Consider the following 18,365-nt stretch of genomic DNA (forward strand, 5'->3'; position numbering starts at 1 on the left):
TCTTTTTTGAGGTGAATCTCTCTCACAACATAGCCCGGGTTAGCCTGGAACTCATTTTGTAGAGCAGATTGGCCCTGAACTCAGAGATCCCACCTGCCTCTGCCTTCTGGGTGGGATTATAGGTGTGCACCACCACGCCCAGCTTGACAAATAAAATTTTAAAAACATGGAAAAGGGAGGGAGAGGCGAATTTGTAGAATTTACAGAATGAAAGGCATCTAATGTAATTGTCGTCAGCCAACAGCTGAGGCAGAAAGAGCTCCTCAGGTGTGCACTGACAGGGGAATGGGCAAGCAAAACATGGCACACACGTGTGCACACCACATCTAACTCCCCTCACCCTCATGGGGCAGTGCACGCCTTGCACAGACATGCCGTCAGGCTCCTCCATGGGTGAATGTGATGCTGAGTGACCTACGCCATCATAAAAAGGACAAATGCTGGATTCCACCCACATGAGTCAGAACTAAAGACAGCGGAGCAGGAGCCCCAGGGTCGAGGACCAGGGATGGGGGGGGGAGTGATGGGTGTAGTCTGCTTAGTGTTGCAGGATGGAAGGAGAATGGCTGCTCATTACGGTGACGGTGTGGGTGCTGCTGGGTTAGGCAGTGGAAAGACCACATACTGGTGAAGCGCCCTGTTGTTCTTACACAGAACTCCACACGGAGGCTCACAGCTGTCTTTAGCCCCAGTTCCAGGGGAACCGACATCCTCTTCTGGCCTCTATAGGGACCAGATACACATGCAGTCATACATGCAGGCTGAACACTCACACACACATTAAATAAAAATACATATCTGGTAAATTTTTCAAAGGGAAAATCCATTTTTTGAGACATCATAGACATATCAACCAATGGTTGTATGCGGACCTAATTCAGATCCTGATTTAAAATCTTCATACACCCATCATTTTGAGATAGTCAGGGAAGCCGTTTTCCTTGCACCTTATCTACCAAGGAGGATGCCGTTCTGGTTTATTCTGACTCTCTGTTGGGCTGCAGTGTTCTCGGCAACCAGTTGCTGCTTTATTTTAGATTTATTTATTTATTTCATGTGAGTACACTGTTGCTGTCTTCAGACACACCAGAAGAGGGCATCAGATCCCATTACAGATGTTTGTGAGCCACCATGTGGTTGCTGGGAATTGAACTCAGGACCTCTGGAAGAGCAGTCAGTGCTCTTAACCACTGAGCCATCTCTCCAGCCCCAGTTGTTGTTTTATAAAGTAGGCTTGTCTCTTTCCATTAGGAGTGCTGGCTATAGAATGGTCCAGAGGAGCAGGCCTTGATGCTGGCGTTAGCTGGCGGCTCCATGGTGTAAACATCTGACTATGTGCCAAATGCATTGTAATGTGCTCTTCTGCAGGGTTTGGGATGTGGATTCATATATTCAAGCGGCCATTTTACTGGAATGAGCTGCCACACTGCCCTGTAGTCATGTATGTGATGGTAGAGAATCTGAATTTGCCTTGGCGGGATAGAAAGGCACTACCTTGAGTGCTGGCTGAGTACCAGTGTTTTCTCTGCTGCTCATCCCTCATGTGACTTTGGCTGGATCCCAGCCTCTCTTCTGGGCCTCTGTTTTCTCATCTGGTATATGGGTGTGCATTCATGGTCTTCACGGCTCCTTTCAGGTTAGACATGGGCAGGGCAGCACTCCAGAGGTATGGTCGTTGGCTAGTGTCTGGGAGTTTTAGAGGAAATTTTTACTACATTGGAATTTTTTTCTTCATGGCCTTAGATTGTCCCAAAGACTGAATTTGTGATTGGCTCGATGGTAATCTCTGTGGCTGGGCCTCTTGAAGCAGTCAAGCTCCTGGGTAGGGCTCACGCTGGCTGAGATGGTTGGAAACTTCCCACAGCGGGGAGGGTCAAATGGCAGTCTGGTCTAATCCTGACATTCGGTTTCCTCTTTTCCCTTCTGCTCTGCCTGGGAAGCGACTGGCAGTGTGTTCCAGTGGGGGACCGGCTTGGCATCTTCCGGCCGTCGCTTGTGTCCTGGACAGAGTCTCCCGTTGTTCTTGACAGCAAAGGAACCCTGCAGAGTGACAGGTGAGCCCGTTCTTCACAGTCTTCGGTTACCCTGTGAAAAAGTAAGTAAAGTTTCAGAAAATGGGCAAGTGGAGTTTTAGTCTCTCTCTCTCTCTCTCTCTCTCTCTCTCCCTCCCTCCCTCCCTCTCGGTATTTCTCTAAACACTTTATTTTATATGACCATTTTTTACCTGCATGTATTTCTGTGGGCCATTTGTATGCCAGGCGCCCAGGGAGCCTAGAGGAGGGTGTCACATCCCCTGGAACTGGATGTCACATCCCCTGGAACTGGACTTACAGATGGTTGTGAGCTGCCATGTGGGTTCTGAGAATCAAACCCAGGTCCTCTGGAAGGAGCCAGGACTCTTAACTGCAGAGCCATCTCTCCAGCTGGGAGGTTTTGGTCTTTCTTGACCTTTCTAACCATCTCTGTTGGTTGGGGTGTCAGTCTCTTTGTAATTTTTGTGGCCCTGGTAGAAGTCACTGTTCTGCCGCTGGGATCTGAGGCCTTTTGAGTGATAGATGCCAGGCAGGTAGGCGGAGATTAAAAAGGATGCTCTGTGATGAGTCATAGCTACTTGGAAGGCATGACATAGGCATGCCGTGTAGTAATACTGTGAGCATGTGAGTTCTGATGCATATGTGTTTATAATATGTACCTGTGTGCATGTGAGTGTGGAGGTCAGAGGACAGCTTGGCTGTTATTCCTGGGTCACTGTCCACCTGTTTTATGAGACAGGGTTTTCCGCTGGCCTAGAGCTCAGTAGGTAGCTCACCTGCTCACCCTCCAAACACCGGGATTATAAGCATGTGCTACTTACTATGCCTTATAAAAGACTTTAAAATTACCATCCATCCATCCATCCATCCATCTACTCATCCATCCATCCATCCATCCACTCATCCATCCATCCACTCATCCATCCATCCATCCATCCATCCATCCACTCATCCATCCATCCACTCATCCATCCATCTACTCATCCATCCACCCATCCACTCATCCATCCATCCACTCATCCATCCATCCATCCATCCATCCATCCATCCATCCACTCATCCATCCATCCATCCATCCATCCATCCATCCATCCATCCATCCAATCATCCATCCAATCATTCATCTATCCATCCATCCATCCATCTATCCATCCATCCATCCATCTACTCATCCATCCATCCATCCATCCATCCATCCAATCATTCGTCCAACCATCCATCCATCTACTCATCCATCCATCCATCCATCCATCCATCCATCCAATCATTTGTCCAACCATCCATCCATCTACTCATCCACCCACCCATCCATCCATCCATCCATCCATCCATCCATCCAATCATCCATCCAATCATTCATCTATCCATCCACCCACCCACCCATCCACCCACCCACCCATCCACCCACCCACCCATCCATCCATTCATCTATTCATTCACCCACCTACCCATCCATCTCTTTGTGTGTGTGTCTCAGAGGACTCACTTCCCAGACCCCCTACTTTGGCAACATGGTGGCCCCTGTCTGACTTGCTACTGTACCTGTGGACAGACCCCGGATAGACCATGAATTACCACGGGCTGTTCCAGCTCCTAACAGGATGGATTGTGATTCTGTTGTGTTGCTGAAGGCAGTACATGATTCAGGGAGGTAAAGTAGCGAGGTACTTGGAGGTCAGAAGCAGGATCACGGAATTGCACTGCATTCTGAGGCAGCCTGGATTGTCCTTCAGCCCTGCACAAGATAGGATCGGAGGGTTTGAACTCTTTTGCGGTAAGCCTTACTCAGCAGGCAGAGCTCGGAAACCTGTGTACACATTTCACGTCATCTTCTCGGGTCCGTGCTTGTGTTTCTGTCAGAAACATGACTTTATACAGATCTGTGCAGGTCCGTCCCGGGTCTGCATGGTTGCCTTGCTTTCCTGCGGTTCCCATCGGTGCCTTTCTTCTGTGATAGTGAAGACCTTGCACTTTATCCTCGGTGCATGGACTTGTTCAAAGCCCATGACGTCACTGTCTCCATCCTGCCCAGCCTCCTGCCAAGCCTGCCACTCACACTTGCCCGCACTGGGCAGGTTCTCCCGTTGCTCAGGTACAGCTTGGCCCTGGAGTCTGGTCTTCACGCAACACGTTTTGTCATAAATATAGCTCAACGCAAACACATTTCTTTTTCCAGGCCTAGAGAACTCTACAGCAGTATGTGCCGTTGCAGGATCTGACCACTCGGCCTCGTTAACAGGTGGGTACCAGCCGAATGTGCTATTCAGATTTCTTCATGCCGTGGCTGGGATAAAGCTGCGTGAGAGTGGGAGGGGGTGTAAAGCTTGGAGCGGGAGTTTGGTACCACTCTTGGTATAATTTTAGGCAAAATTGCTTTAGCTTTGGAGACCATCTCTTTGTCTGGAACATCCTTTATGGGTAGCTGTAAGAACTTAATTTGATGGTACGTGTAAAGTACTCATACCACGCGTCAGCTCATTGCTCATCCTCTGAGTTTTATCAAGTGTACAGTGTGGAAAAGATTGTCTTCCACTTGGGGGAACTGTGGAAGATCGAGAACTCAACAGTAAATTTACGTATAGCCACGTACCGCTCAGCGATGGGGGTCCAGTCTGCTGCGTGTCCAGGCTGTGTGCTGCGGGAACCGTTGTGTGGCTCACTGCTGATGAACTGTCATCGAGAGCCAGACCGTCAGCATACCACTCTTTCATTGGCTTTTGAGACAGTCTCACTCTGCAGCCCAGGCTGGTTGGAGTTCACTGTGTAACCCAGGATGGTCTCGCTAAGGATGCACTTTCCTTCCTGAACCATTTCTCTGTCTGATGCAACTCTCACCCCTTCCTGTTCCTCACTGGTTAAGTTTATGTTAAGTGTGTTAATTCGCTGCCCCCACTTCATGTGTCGATCCTGTTTTCTTTCCACCTGTTTACCTCCTCTATTTACCTTTACTTCTGCCTACTTAGCTTTTGTCCTTATAGCTTTCCATATAACCTATTTATCTGCGTGTATCTTTATATAACTTTATATATAGTCTTTTTTCTGTTTCACTTCTTTGGGTTTTTATTTTTTCACACTAAATATCCATCTTTCTTTTTTTTCCCCCTCCCTCCCTTCCTTTCTTTCTCTCTCCTTCCTTTCCTCCCTCCCTCTGTTCCTCCTTTCCTTCCTCTCCCTCTCCTTCTTTTGGAGATAGTTTTGTATAACCCAGGCTAGCCTCAGACTTAGTGAGTAGATGAGGCTGGCCTCAGTACTCCTGACTCTTTTGCTTCCATCGGCCATGTTCTAGGATTACAGGCATGCTCCCACATGCAGGTCTCTGAGTCTCCGTCTGTCCGTCAGTGCCAAGCCAGTGCAATATAGGTAACACAGGACGCCACAGGAGGGAAGGTGTCCTGAACCTGTCTTATTCCTGGCGCCTGGTCCCCCCCCACCCCAGCATCTCTTCTAGCGACGTGATTGGAGGTTGCAAGCACCTTGTCCCGTCCACAGACAGTGATGGAAGAAGAGCCATCCTTGTGGGAGTAAGACTAGATGAAGCTTCATTTTTTTTCCTTGTCCTAATTGGTTTGAGATGGCTGATGGTATGAAAACTTAGAAGTTATCAAATCACCTGCTACCGTCTAAGTAAAAAAATGAACAAAAATATGTGATTACTAACCTTATCATTATCTCTATGTGGTCACTTTAACTGTGGTGCCATGTTTTAATACACAGACTAGATTTTTTTTGATGGAGCTATAATTTATATATGATATTCATGGCTTTAAAGTGTCCATTTAATCATTTTTAGTATAGTCACAAAGTGAATTGGTTTTTGATGTTTCGAAAGCGAGTTAGAAATTGTCAAGATTAATGGCCCTCGTTTCTCATCTTACTCAGGCTGCTAGCACATTGGATTCTGTTCAGTGTTCTTTAGACCTCTTCCCTGGAGTCCTTGTCGATTATGTAACCATTTGGCATTGCAGCAGGATTTAATTTTACCTGCTGATGCAACAGTGTAACTATCCCCATGCGCAAGACAGTCTGTCTTTCAAAAAGATGCTTTAGATATTCTGAGCCGAGAGGCTCCACACCCAGGGCGCCTCTGTGGCTCCCCAGCATCTCCTGGGTTGACATTGTGTGGGGCAAGGTGTGTTGTGCCCAGTGTCCCACTTCCAGTGAGAGACAGAAGGAGCTTAGAGATTCCTGAGCTGCGACTGTAATCATCCTGTTTGGCCTTGGATGAGTTTAAGGGACCATGAGACCACGGTAGGGCAGGCAGTGCTGTGAACTTTATCAGGAACTCGGCAAATGAAACAGACGTGGCTCCTCATTCCTTCACTGGCTGTGTGTGCGCTTGAGTCGTTAGCCAGGTGATCCTGAGAAGCCTTTAACATGTCCCAGCCTCAATTAACTTATCTTTTCAGACAGTGGCTGTATAATGGGATGTGAGCCATCTCACAAAAATCTACAAGGAAATAGGTAAAAAGTAACCTTATCAATATGTTTTGCTTAGAATTAAGGCACATTAGCTGAGCGTTATTAAGGAAGTACTCTTTTCTGTGCGCCATATCTGTGTGCAGCCCGTGGAGTATTTTCCTTCGGGCCTGTCACACTTCAGGCATGACTACTGCTGACATTGTCCCATATGGAGGCTGTCCCTCTGCCAGGCCCAGGGACGCTCACCGAGGAGCTGCAGACTGACAGCCTCACAGGCTGAGCATCGGCTTTGGCTTCATTTTGTTTGGCCTTGGTCTAAAATGTTTCTTTGGACTTCACTTTTTAGACAGGCACGCACTTTCCGGTTGCCACGGTCACGCGCCAGTTGCTCAGCCGGCGGTGACGTCAGTTAGGCCAGCAGCCCCCCCCCCCATGTTCAGCTGGTGAGACCAAGGCTTGGGGAGGAAGTGGTTTGTCCAAGGTCAATAGCTAGTTAGCAGATCCAGGAATAGCAGCCAGAGTCACTTGACTCTGCATTTGCTTCCTGCTCCTGTTCCATCGCCCTGCCAGTCACTTCTGCCTCTGTCCTGAGATGGCTGTGTGGCCCAGGTGAGCTCAGGGGCTGCACCGATGGGCAGCGGTAGCTCGTTCTATTCTATGACAGTAAGTACGGTGAAGTAATCTCATTCACAAAGGTTTCAGCTAAAATACCACCTTTTTTTTTTTTTTTTGGTCGTGTCTCCTATAGCCCAGGCTGGCCTTGAAAGTAACTGTGTAGCCCAGGATGACCTTGAACTCCTAATCCTGCTTCTAGTTCCAGAGTTCTGAGATTATAAATAAGAACCAGCACACCCAGCTTATGCAGCGCTGGGGGATTGTGTGTGCTAAGCAAACACTCTGCTAACTGAGCTGTAGCTCCAGCCCCCAGACCGTGTGTCTGCTAGTCTGTTATAAGCTTAAGCATTTCTTTCTTTACAGAAGGTAATATAGGGATATATTAAACAATACGGAAATTGGGCGTGTGAGACGGCTTACGGGGGAAGCATGAGGACCTCACTCTGAGTCTCAGCGTTCACACACAGGGCATTGTGTAGAGTAGAGACTTGGAAGGTCCTGCGGCTTCCTGGCCATTAGCCGAGCTCCAGCTTCAGCGGAGACCCCGCCAAAGGAATAAGATGAAGTAATAGATCAGGACACATGATGCTCTCTGTTAGGCTCTATTCATGGGTACATGCAACTCCCCCAACACACACACACACTTACACACTTACTTACACATACACACACACTCACACACACACTCACCCACACATACATTCAAACACACACACACTCTCACACACAGTCACACACACACTCAAACACACACACACACAAACACAGTCACACATACTCACTCACACACACACTCACAGGTGCACACAAATACACACATAGTCTTGTACACTCATACACACTCACACAGTCACACATACACACACTCACACACTCAAACATACACACATATTCTTACAGTCACACACACACACTCACATACACACACACACTCACTCTCACACTCACACACACTCATACACACAGTCACACACTCAAACATACACACATTCTTACACAGTCACACACACACTCACATACACACACATCCTCATACACACACACATACACACACACATGCACACTCCCACACAGAGGAAAATATGTGTTACATACACCTGGCCTTGTGTATGTACAGAATCTTGTAAGTTTTACATTAGCTTGTGTTCTACATAAATTTCGTATTGTGCATGGCCCTACTACATGCCGTGGTGTAGGTAGGAAACAATCTCTTTTCTAGCTGTTTCTTTTTCAGAGTTGCCTCCTGTCCTTCTGGGTCAGGTCCCTTACCCCCCATTCACCTCTCTTTCAGATACAGGAGAGCTGTATGTCTGGGGCCGTAACAAGCACGGGCAGTTGGCCGCCCTCGCTGAGTTCCTTCCTCTGCCCCAGAGGATAGACGCACATTGCTTTCAGGATGAAAAGGTGGCTGCAGTTTGGAGTGGTTGGACACACCTGGTTGCTAAGACAGGTGAGGGGGCAGCGAGGCTCTGGGATGGCTGACTACTTAGTCCCTCAGCCTGAGGGCTGGGGCGGGGGTGGGGTAGGGTTGGGGGACGTTAGGCACCAGGAAATGGAGAACCTGGCTCCTCCTGCCGTCAGCTAGGTGTGGCACTCGGAAACTCAGGCTGCGCTGGTGAGCTCATTTCGCTCAAGAGTCCTCTGAGTCTCGAGACAGTGTCTGTGACGGCCGACATGGCTGGGAGGTCGGTCCAGGGTACCGGTGAGCCTTTGCCTAGTCATGGCTGAAGAGATGGCTTTATTTTTGTTTCTGCCTGATCTGAGTTAAAGCAACATCAGAAAGCATTGGTAAATATTCCAGAGTGAGTCGTCGCCCGTATGACATTCGGATTTAAACTGGGTTTGGCCTTCCTGTTCCTCAGGGAACCCATATGCCTGGTCAGGCCTTTCTTGGCTGTCATATTCCTCCCTTCTTGGATTTTGGCTTTTCATGGCCTCTTTCACCCCTGCAGTCCGGGAGTTGCGGCTGATCTGCAGTTTCTCAGGCAATGTGCTGTTACACAAGGCCTTGTGCACCTCAAGGGTTCTCAGGAGTTCTCTGGCTTTGCTGGCCCCAGAGAGGGCTCCTAAATGCCCGCTGACTGCTTTTCCAGAAGTTTCCTGCTCTCACAGGTTTTTCTCTTAGCCTCAGCTCCCTCCCGTGAGTCACACATGCGGTGTGCGTTTGTTCACAGGTTCACAGATCTGTGAGCATCTGTGCTTTTAATTGATCCTTCCCAAGTGTGAGGGTGGTTTCGGAATGGTAGCCTGGCAGAGAGTGACACACAGTGACTGTGATGTTGGGGGATGCTCTCAGGAAAGTGTGTTGTCCATTAGGAAGGAGGGAAATTGTTTCTTCCCTTAAAGAGCTTCAGACCGCACGACGATAGGGATAGACAACTTCCTCTGATCCACCCACCCATACGTGGCAAGGTCTGTTTATGTGCCTTTAAGAAGACCCTTGCAGACCCATATCAGAACTCGGTCCCAGGAGGAAACATGTGAGCACAGAGCCAAGTACGGAGTGGGAAGTACCAAGGCAGGGAGCCACGGCAGCGGGCTGAGTAATTAGGTGTGAACAGGCGGGCACGGGTAGTGCTCACACAGTGCAGAGCAGTCCTCCCACACAGGGGACGGTCTGTGGGTAATCTCTGTACCTGGCTAAGTGGCTAACTAGGGAGGAAGTGGCTGTTCTTTGAAACTGTAGTGGAAGTAGACCTCGTGTGGGGCCAGTGGGAGGTTGGCAGCTGCATTCCTGACAGCGCTGAGTCACTCCAGCTGCTCGGGAGCTCAACTTCAGGTCTCCGCCCCCACTTGAGAGCGTGATTTTTTTTTTTCGGTTCAGCTGCTTAATTAAATTGCTAATTCAGCTTGCTTGTATATGTACCTTGCTCTGTTCCCTTTTCTTCCGGGTCAGGAATGGTTAAAAGCCGGGTGTTTGACTATCTGGGTGTTACACTGAATTGGGGGTGAATGGGAGGATCCTGATTCACCACTCTGTGCTCCTTGTCCTGGTCTGATGCCATTGAGAACCCCCAGAGCCGCTCACTGTGATGGGAACACGTTTTTCTTGCAGGGTCGCGGCTGGCTCCTCGGTACGCGGGGTTGTTTGAGACTGGCTGTCCTGAAGCGCCAATATAGGCCTGCAGCTGCTCATATGGAAGTTTTGGTTGTGTGAACCCGACCTAAAAGAGTTTGTGTGCAGTGACCATGTGTCTCCATGTGGGGGCAGGGCAGGGCACTTTACCTTTCTTCTCCAAGGTCTCAAGATGAAAGCTTCCCCTAGAGGTGACTTTTGTCCTGCAGTGGGCACCTGCATTGGCTGGAGACATCAGTGGGCGTGGCAGCCGGGGTTTGTTCCTGACATCCGGCAGGTGGAGGTCAAGGGGCCACTGAGTCCTCCGACCTTGCAAGATGACAAGGTGCCCCCAGCTTGGTACAGGAAACATATGCAGTCCAAGTACCTGTCTTGTCACGGTGGAGACGCATTGCTTGGGCAGGTGTGTAACCAGGCCGGTTTGCACGGCCTCAGCATCTCCCAGATGGTCTGTACAGGACTGCAGATGCTCTCTCTGCCCTCAGTCTGCTGCCCGCCCGAAGGTTTGCAGTGGAAAAATACTTTTCTGTTCGTCAGAGGCACTTGGAAAGGGGCCAGGAGAACCTGTTCTAATCTGGGAGTGTGGGCAAGGGCACCTGTGTCTCAGGCTGGTGAAGTTGCATTCTAGAAACCTTTCCCGAGCTTCCCCATTAGTTCTCAGGAGCTTCGTGGGACCCCTGCGTGACTTTATTCAGGCCCAGTGGCCTTTGGCTGTCTCACAGATGGCCAGTTTCTTGAACAGAAGTGTTTTACAAAGCTGGATGGCAGGGTTTGGTGTTTTGTGCCTTCTGTGACACGTGTAAGCTATTTTACACACTCTGGTCACACATCTCCCGAGTAGTATATTAAATGTTCCTGCTCGCTTCATAGTGTGGTTCTGCGGTCTGGACAAATGAATCTGTGGACAGGCCCAGTAGTCTGTCAGATGCCTACCCAGGTTCACCTGAGGTTGGGGTGTGTAAGCTGGTTCAGCGTTTTGGTCTTGTTTTTAGAAGAGCTGCTGTTTTAACAGGGTCTATGGCAAGACAGAAGTCAACTGTGGCCAGGCCTGCTGCTTGAGCTGGTGGCTAAGCTCCAGGTCTTTCACCCACGTGTGGCAGAACAGAGGCTTGCCTCCTAGGTGTTCTGACCTGCTGCACACGTGTGTTCGTCCTATTTGTTTATGTAGACACCCTGGGAGCTGTGCTTCATTTTGCTCACGGCTGTACCCTGGCGCCTTTATTGCTCCTGACTGTTCTTTCAGACTTACTTGGGTGTTTTGCCTACACGCATGTTTTATGCCTTGTGTGCCACGCAGTAGGTGTTCAGTAGACACCTGCCTAGTGACTGAGGTTTACGACACTGACAGGCACTTGCTTCCTGCTTCTCTTCTCCTATTTCGTTGGTTCACCACCACCGTTACCTTGGCTCCTGGTTTTATTTGCTTGCTTATATATGTGACATGGTCGCCTGACACCTTGAACTTCTGATGCTCTTGCCCTTCTTCTCCTAAGTGCGGAACCTACAAATACACAACACTGTTCCCAGCTTATGGGGTGCTGGGGATTGAACCAACAGCTTCACGCATACTAGGCAGGTCCTCTACCAACTGAGCTATCGATTCTTTGACTACTTCCTTCTCCCAGGAGACTAGTTAAGTTCTGTGAGAGCAAGTGGTATGTTTATTTTGGCCTGCCTTGCTCTTCAACTCTTAACAAAGTACTCGTCATTTAGGAGGTGGCTGGTGGATGCATGTACAAATGAATAAACCTAGCTGCTCCAGACAGTTCCATGTTAGAAGAATGGAAGGGGAAACTGCCAACCTGGCACGAACGGTCCCATCAGTTTTCTCTGCCATTTTGGAAACTTCAGAGCTCCCTGGACTACCATGCTGTGTTTCTTCTCTGTGAACAGAGGTCTCTGTAGGACTCTGACTAGGTAACAGGTATTTCCAGGTTATCCTGAGGTGTGTGGAGATATTGAGTCTTACAAATGCCAAGTGCTGGCTGCTGGTGACTTATTAGAATTTCAAGGGAAAGCTCTTTCCCGGTCATGGTCAGGATGTCTAGAGTCCTTTGCTTTCCGGAGGCTGGACGCTGTCCCTGAACCATGCAGCATCCCAAAGTAGCTTTGTGGTCTCAGGGATATGGATCGAAAACATGAAGCAAAATGCAGAGAGTTCTTTGACATTCTCTATTTTTCTATGTCACCCAAGAAAGACCTGGAGCGTTGGATGTTATAGAGTCAGAGACTGAGGAACATCTTCCTCATTTGGAAGGTGAGGTAACTAAAAGTAACCAGGGTAACAAGACTTGGTGACAGCCCTGGAGTCCCAGGTCAGTTCTGCCAAGGAGACCTTTTCTCTCCCTACTCTGCTCCCCGCCATCGTCATGTTCTTTATGATTTTTCTTCACACTTACTTTTATATGTATGGATGTTTTCGCACATGTATGTATGCGTGTCATTTCCGGTGTCCCCAGAGTTCATAAAGGAGGTTGGGTACCCTGGAACTAGAAACACACATGGTTGTGAGCCACTGTGTTGGTGCTGGGAACCAACTTCGGGTCCCCTGTAAGAGCAGCGAGTGTTCTTAACCACTGAGCCATCTCTCTGCTTCCCTCCCCTTAGTAATATTCTTCTAGTTGAGACGTTTTCCTTACTTCTCTAAAGACAGGGACCATATGTTGCTGCGACCTTTCAGACACCGTCTTTCCTTTAAAAATCACAGACCAGGAAACCCTTGATTGCATTGGCTGTCTGGGCGTCAGTGAGGCCCAAGCCCACGTTGGTTCACATCGAATAGAGTTTATACCTGATAGTGACTTCTCTGTTTTGGGGCCAAGATCCCGCCCAGAATAGGTTGGCAGTATACATCACTCCTTCTTTGGGGCCACACACCGTGAAATCTCAGTGGACCTTTGAGCTTTTAAGACCTTCGAAAACTCCACAGTTGATAGGCAGACGGAACCCAGAGGACGCCTTTGAGGTGGGCTATGTGCTTACTACCAAAGCCATCAGCACTTACCCTGGAAGCCAGCGAGCCCCCGGGGATGGGAACTTATTTGGCCTTCAGTTCAGAGGCTGAGAGACCAGGAACGGGCTACAGGGGGACAGGGGAAGGGGTAGGACCAGGACCGAAGCCTCATGACTCCCCGTCAAGTAAGTTCCCCTCTGGCCGCCATTTTCTCACCACAGACAGCAAGGTGTGGCTTATGTAAACCCAGGAGACTGGCCAGGCTTGCTGGTTCCTTCTGTATGGGAACCTGTGCTTCCGGACGTGTGTATGAAGCAGAACCCGAGGACGAGGTGCAGGAGGCCATGCTGGGGCTCACAGGGCAGCATTGTTTCTTTCCGATATCGCAGCAGCAATCCCATAAAGTGTGGTCACAGATATTTCCCCGCAGAGAGTTGGCAAGGGAGTGTTCTTATCCTAATCTCACGGGTGAGTTCCCAGCTGGTCATTTGTATCTCCCTGGCCCTTGGTGGTGGACAGGGCTAAGCTCGAACTCACTCTTTTTGCCCCCATGTGACCGTGTGGACACGGTACTGTGCTGTGGAATGCGGGGGACTCTGAAGTCCAGCGCTACCTTCAGAAAGCTCGTGGTTGGGCGAACAAATTAAATATTTAGCAGATGAATAAAGAGTGTGGTGGGAAGCCAGAGGAGTGGCGAGGACACCAGGGGCTTTGGGGTTTCTGAGAGATGGTGTGGTGTGAGGCCAGAGGGAAGGGTTGTGGTTGGGCGTTGGGAAGGTCAGGCTTCAGTAGGTGGAGTATGTACAAGTTGGTTCCCTTGGTTTTTCCTTTCCTCTAGTAAAACCCCACGCCCCCTGGCTCCTCTTCTACCTCGTGGTTAGTAGGTCTCAGACGTCATGATCTTTGTGAAAAAAATTTATTATACTTTATTGTATATGCTGAGGGACAGCAGGGAGTGCGGGTGCCCCAGCATTAGCGTGAAGACCAGAGGACAAGTCTTAGTGCTGTTTTCCCCTGTTACCCTGTGGGACTTGGGGGTTGACCTCAGGGTGCCACACTTGGTTGGAGGCCGGTACCCTTTATGTGGAGCTATCTTGCTGGCCCTGTAACTGTTATGGCCACTCCAGTTCCAAAGTTCCATCCTGTGAAAACTAAGTAATCAGAGACTTAATGCCAGAGAAAGTCTCCCGCCATACTTTCCAATTCTCAGCTAACATTATAGAAAGACCAGGAAGAACTATCCGGAAATATGACCCCTGATGGGTTCGGTTAAAGTACATTTTATTTTCTATGCTAGCAAGATCCTTAAACTCTCTGTCCCCCCTTCATTCATGTGGCCAATGGGAGGTCGTAGACATTTCTTAATTATCCTTTATTTATTATGTGCACGGAGGGGCAAGGGGGTGTCCATGTGGATGGACAGATCTTTCCATCTGATAGGAGGCCTTCATGAAGTGAAAATGGCTTCCTCCTCAGGCCAGGGGATGATCCCCTTTCAGGGCAGTGTGGACGTCCTTGACAAGTCTCTTCCCTGGACCTCAGTTGCGAGGTCACATGGGAAAGAGGCAGGAGGCGGGAAAAGTGGCCTCTACTTTTGGCTCAGTCATGAGTCATCTTGATCAGCTTGGGCTCCTTTGGGCATCCGTGAGCCTGTTTCCTCATCTGCAGAGGGGAGTTGAAAGTCACGAAAGGTCATTTGTTCCTAAGGACAGAGGGTTTCTTCACTCTTGTGGGGCCAGCTGAGGGGCTGAGCTGGTTCCTGGACTGTCTGCCTTGGAGATGGGTACTGTTGGCTGAAGGCCAGTGAGGGTGGAATCCGGTGGGAGTGTGGCTAGCTAGCCAAGCTGGGAGGGTGCAGAGACTGCATCTGGCCACTAGAGGGAAGCATTGTTTGATTATGGTCCCTCGAGGGAGCTTGGTGTGTGTGTGTGCAGGATTCAGTGTAGCATTTAAAGGAAAAAGGACTTTGGGGAGCACTCTACAAGCCGTGTAGACGTTGCTGACATGAGGTGACAGAGGGAAGGACAGCAGAAGGACCTGTGTAAAGCCACACATTGCTTCTTTTTTGCCCTGTGTCACACAGGTGTGTGTGACAAGTGGGTCCTATAAAGAGCAGGAATGGGCTGTGACCCGGAGGGACCCCCGCAGCAGACCATGGCAGAGTTCCTCTGGCGGGCTGCGGCAAGGCCTGGGGTCAGGGAAGAGCAGACGGCATCTTGATCAGAACAGCTCCTGTCTGCAGTGTGTGGGGCGTGCAGAAGTCTGCACACACGCATGGCTGCCCCTGTCTTCTCCCAGCTGGTATCTGCCTAGATTAAGACCTAGCTTGGACCGAGGCCTTGGGGTTGTCTCAGGAAGATCCTGCAGATGTTCCTACTACTGGCCCTCTGAGGTCCAAGAATGGCAGCATTTTCCAGTCAGTCTCTCCAGGTGGGGTCCATTCTGCTTAGGTTCTTACTGTTTAACTGGGTTTGCAAGAAGTCCCGACAGTTTGTTCCCATCTTCTGGAGGCTTTGTTTCCTCGGCCCGGCTAACTTTAGTTTTGATCTGTAAGTGCCCACTCACCCGAAACATTGTGGTAAAGTGAAATTGTATACGGTCCTAGGAGCCAGGCAGCTGGGCAACCTTGGGCAGGCCACTTCCTCTCCCTGCTGCAGCTGCGTCACCTCTGCAAGGGGCAAAAACCTGGCCTTGTTCTTTTCTTTGTTTGGTTTTGTGTCTGGCAGCGGATGCCCATTGGTCTGTGGCCTGGGACATTGCAGGGTGTGTCCAGCGGCGAAGCGAGAGTCACCTTTAGAGTGGGTACATTCACCCAAGGGGCATGTCCAGTGCTTGCCCAAAGCCTGCCCGCCACCAGATGGCAGCAGTGGGTAGGCAGTCAGCCTTGGGGATAAGGTAGGTGGGGGCAGCATTCAGAGTAAGAACTATCAAGGTCAGAGCTGAAGGGACTCGGTCTCTGCTCAGGAAGGAGAGAGCCGAGGTTGGCTCTTCAGCTGGGCCGCCTTATGGGAGAGCCAGAGATTGAGATTGGAGCCAGAAACAGAGCGGGGACAGTCAGCTGCAGGTTTCTTTGGCTGTCTCGATTCCCACCCGCCTACACGCAGCATGGGCAAGATGCTCGTCTGTTCTGACCGGTTCCTCCCCTCATGGGTTCTCCTTCAGGCCGAGGCTTCCCAAGTAGGCCTAGCTGTAGGTGAAGTTTGAGGCTGTCAGTCCCCAATACCTAAGAGAGAGCTAGTTCAGAGTCTGGCTGGAGATGTGCTGCCAGAGTGTAACACCCAAGGTAGGGGACCAGTGTGTGCCGGACGCCCATCCCGCACCAGTGCTCTGCCCAGTGCTGTGCCAGTGCTGTGCCAGTGCTGTGCCGAGCACAGACGTCTTCATTTGGACCCCTTTCCCTTGTACTCCAGATGCGGTTCCGGGCTTAGCAGGGTCGCGCGGCTTTTCCAAAGTAGCGCAGTTCCTTAAGAAACACCGTGGACCCATGAGCCCCACTCCCCGGCTTACTTCTCACCGCATTGTTTCCCCTCGAGGTGACCCCAGTAGGTATGTAACAAGTGGGTGGCTTAGTTTGGGTGGGCTGAGTGGCTTAGAAATAATAGACCCTTATTTTGCGTAGCCCAGAGCCCAGGAAGTGTTGCCAAAGTGCTGGAAGTCCCTCTCTGAGTCTACTTTTCTGGTTCACAGGCAGCCATTGCCCCTGACGGTAGCAGAGGGGTAAGAGCACCAACTGTGTTCAGGAAGACCCCACCCCCATGACCTTGTCACCTTCCACAGGCCCCACTTTGTGACACCACCACACCAGGGACAGCATTTCAGCCTGTTGTAAGAGGATGCTGACATTCAGCCCGGGGGGAAGGAAGCTGACGTGGTGGAAAGAGGAGGAATGTCTCGGCAAGGCCATCAGCCCCGCTCGCTCTGACTCCTCGATGGCCGGAGAAGGGCTCAGAGGTCACTGCCAGAGGCTTGGGAGCCATTCAAGGAAGTCTCCTCTTTCCTGCTGAGGATCGATTTGTTCCAGGAGCTCTCAAAGCTGAGCATTAAGTGGCCAGGCTGTAATTTTGTCGTCATTTTTAGGCTCTTGACACATGACGCCACGCTTTGCCCTTTCTCAGAGACCTTGCCTGTCCCTCAGGAGCTCTCTGATAATCAGTGACAGCCAGTTCCCTAAAATGTTCGCAGTGTGTGCCAAGAGGACAGTGGCCCATTTTGAGGAATCTTGGAGGAATCTGCTTTTTCAACCTGAGAATGGTTTTATCTTAGGAAGCTCCGAAGGGCGAGCTCTGAGTTCCAGTTTGTAGCTGCTGGCACCCAAGGCACATCATTTAGCCTCTCTGGGTCTGCATTTGTCTGCCTATAAAACAAGAGCCACGATCATAACTTCTCTGCCCCACACGGTCGTTCTGTTCACTTCTTCATAGTTTCTGTCTGCATCCCTCCACACACACACACACGCACACGCACACGCACACATGCACACACACACACACTTTGCATTGGCTGAGGTTGGGCAGAGTGTTCCAGGCAGGAGGAAGACTGAGAGCCAGTGGGAAGTACACTTTGGCATCCACTGCGTGGTGTAGACCAGGCCAGGTGGGAAGTCACTGGGCACACGTAGGTGTGGTGGAGTGGGTCCTCACGGGCTTTCCCTGAGGGGCTGGGTGTATGGTAACCAGAGATGGCACAGGGAAGGGTCCCGACTCTCTGGCTCCTCTGCCCAGGCCTCATACTTACTTTTTGCTTCAGGTTTCAGCTACTGGCTCAGAGTGAGGTACCCTGGACTCTAAGGGGAGCCCTTTCCTCCAAGGGCTGGGTAACTCTTAGTAGCTATGACACAGGCTAAGACTGGAGTCATCTGGCTTCCTGGTCTGTCTGCCGGTCATTTAGCGAGCTGTCACATTTCCTCCATCTTAAACATTTTATTATTATGTGGATGTGTGTCTCTGTAGGGGGCGGGGGCTGTGTATGTGTGAACGTGTGTGTGCCATAGCACACACGGGACATATGCAGAAATCAAAAGGCAACTGTCAGGAGTCAGTTCTTTCCTTCTACAATATGACTCCCTGGGATTGAACTCGGGTCATCAGGCTTGCCAACAGGTGCTTTTACCCACTGAACCATCATCTTGCTGGGGCCTCTGAAACATCTTAGGGACTTAAATGATAGGGCTTTTCTCGGTACCTCTCTGAAGAGGTGTGTGTGTGTGTGTGTGTGTGTGTAAGGGGTCCTCATCTATCAAGGTCATTTTGCTAGGATTTATGTACCTCAT

At 50.2% G+C, this 18,365-nt stretch overlaps 1 protein-coding gene across 1 annotated transcript in view; it reads left to right on the forward strand.

The window, feature by feature from the left end:
- The window catches only part of SERGEF (secretion regulating guanine nucleotide exchange factor), a 195,038-nt gene that overhangs the window by 17,027 nt on the left and 159,646 nt on the right, over window positions 1-18,365 (forward strand). The window contains exons 6-8 of the mRNA XM_080909158.1: window positions 1,941-2,054; window positions 4,210-4,272; window positions 8,359-8,517. Coding sequence (XP_080765284.1) covers window positions 1,941-2,054; window positions 4,210-4,272; window positions 8,359-8,517 — 336 coding nt within the window. The remainder of the gene's footprint in view (window positions 1-1,940; window positions 2,055-4,209; window positions 4,273-8,358; window positions 8,518-18,365) is intronic.

The sequence above is a fragment of the Micromys minutus genome, assembly GCF_963924665.1.
Source record: "Micromys minutus genome assembly, chromosome: 32".
NCBI lineage: Eukaryota > Metazoa > Chordata > Mammalia > Rodentia > Muridae > Micromys > Micromys minutus.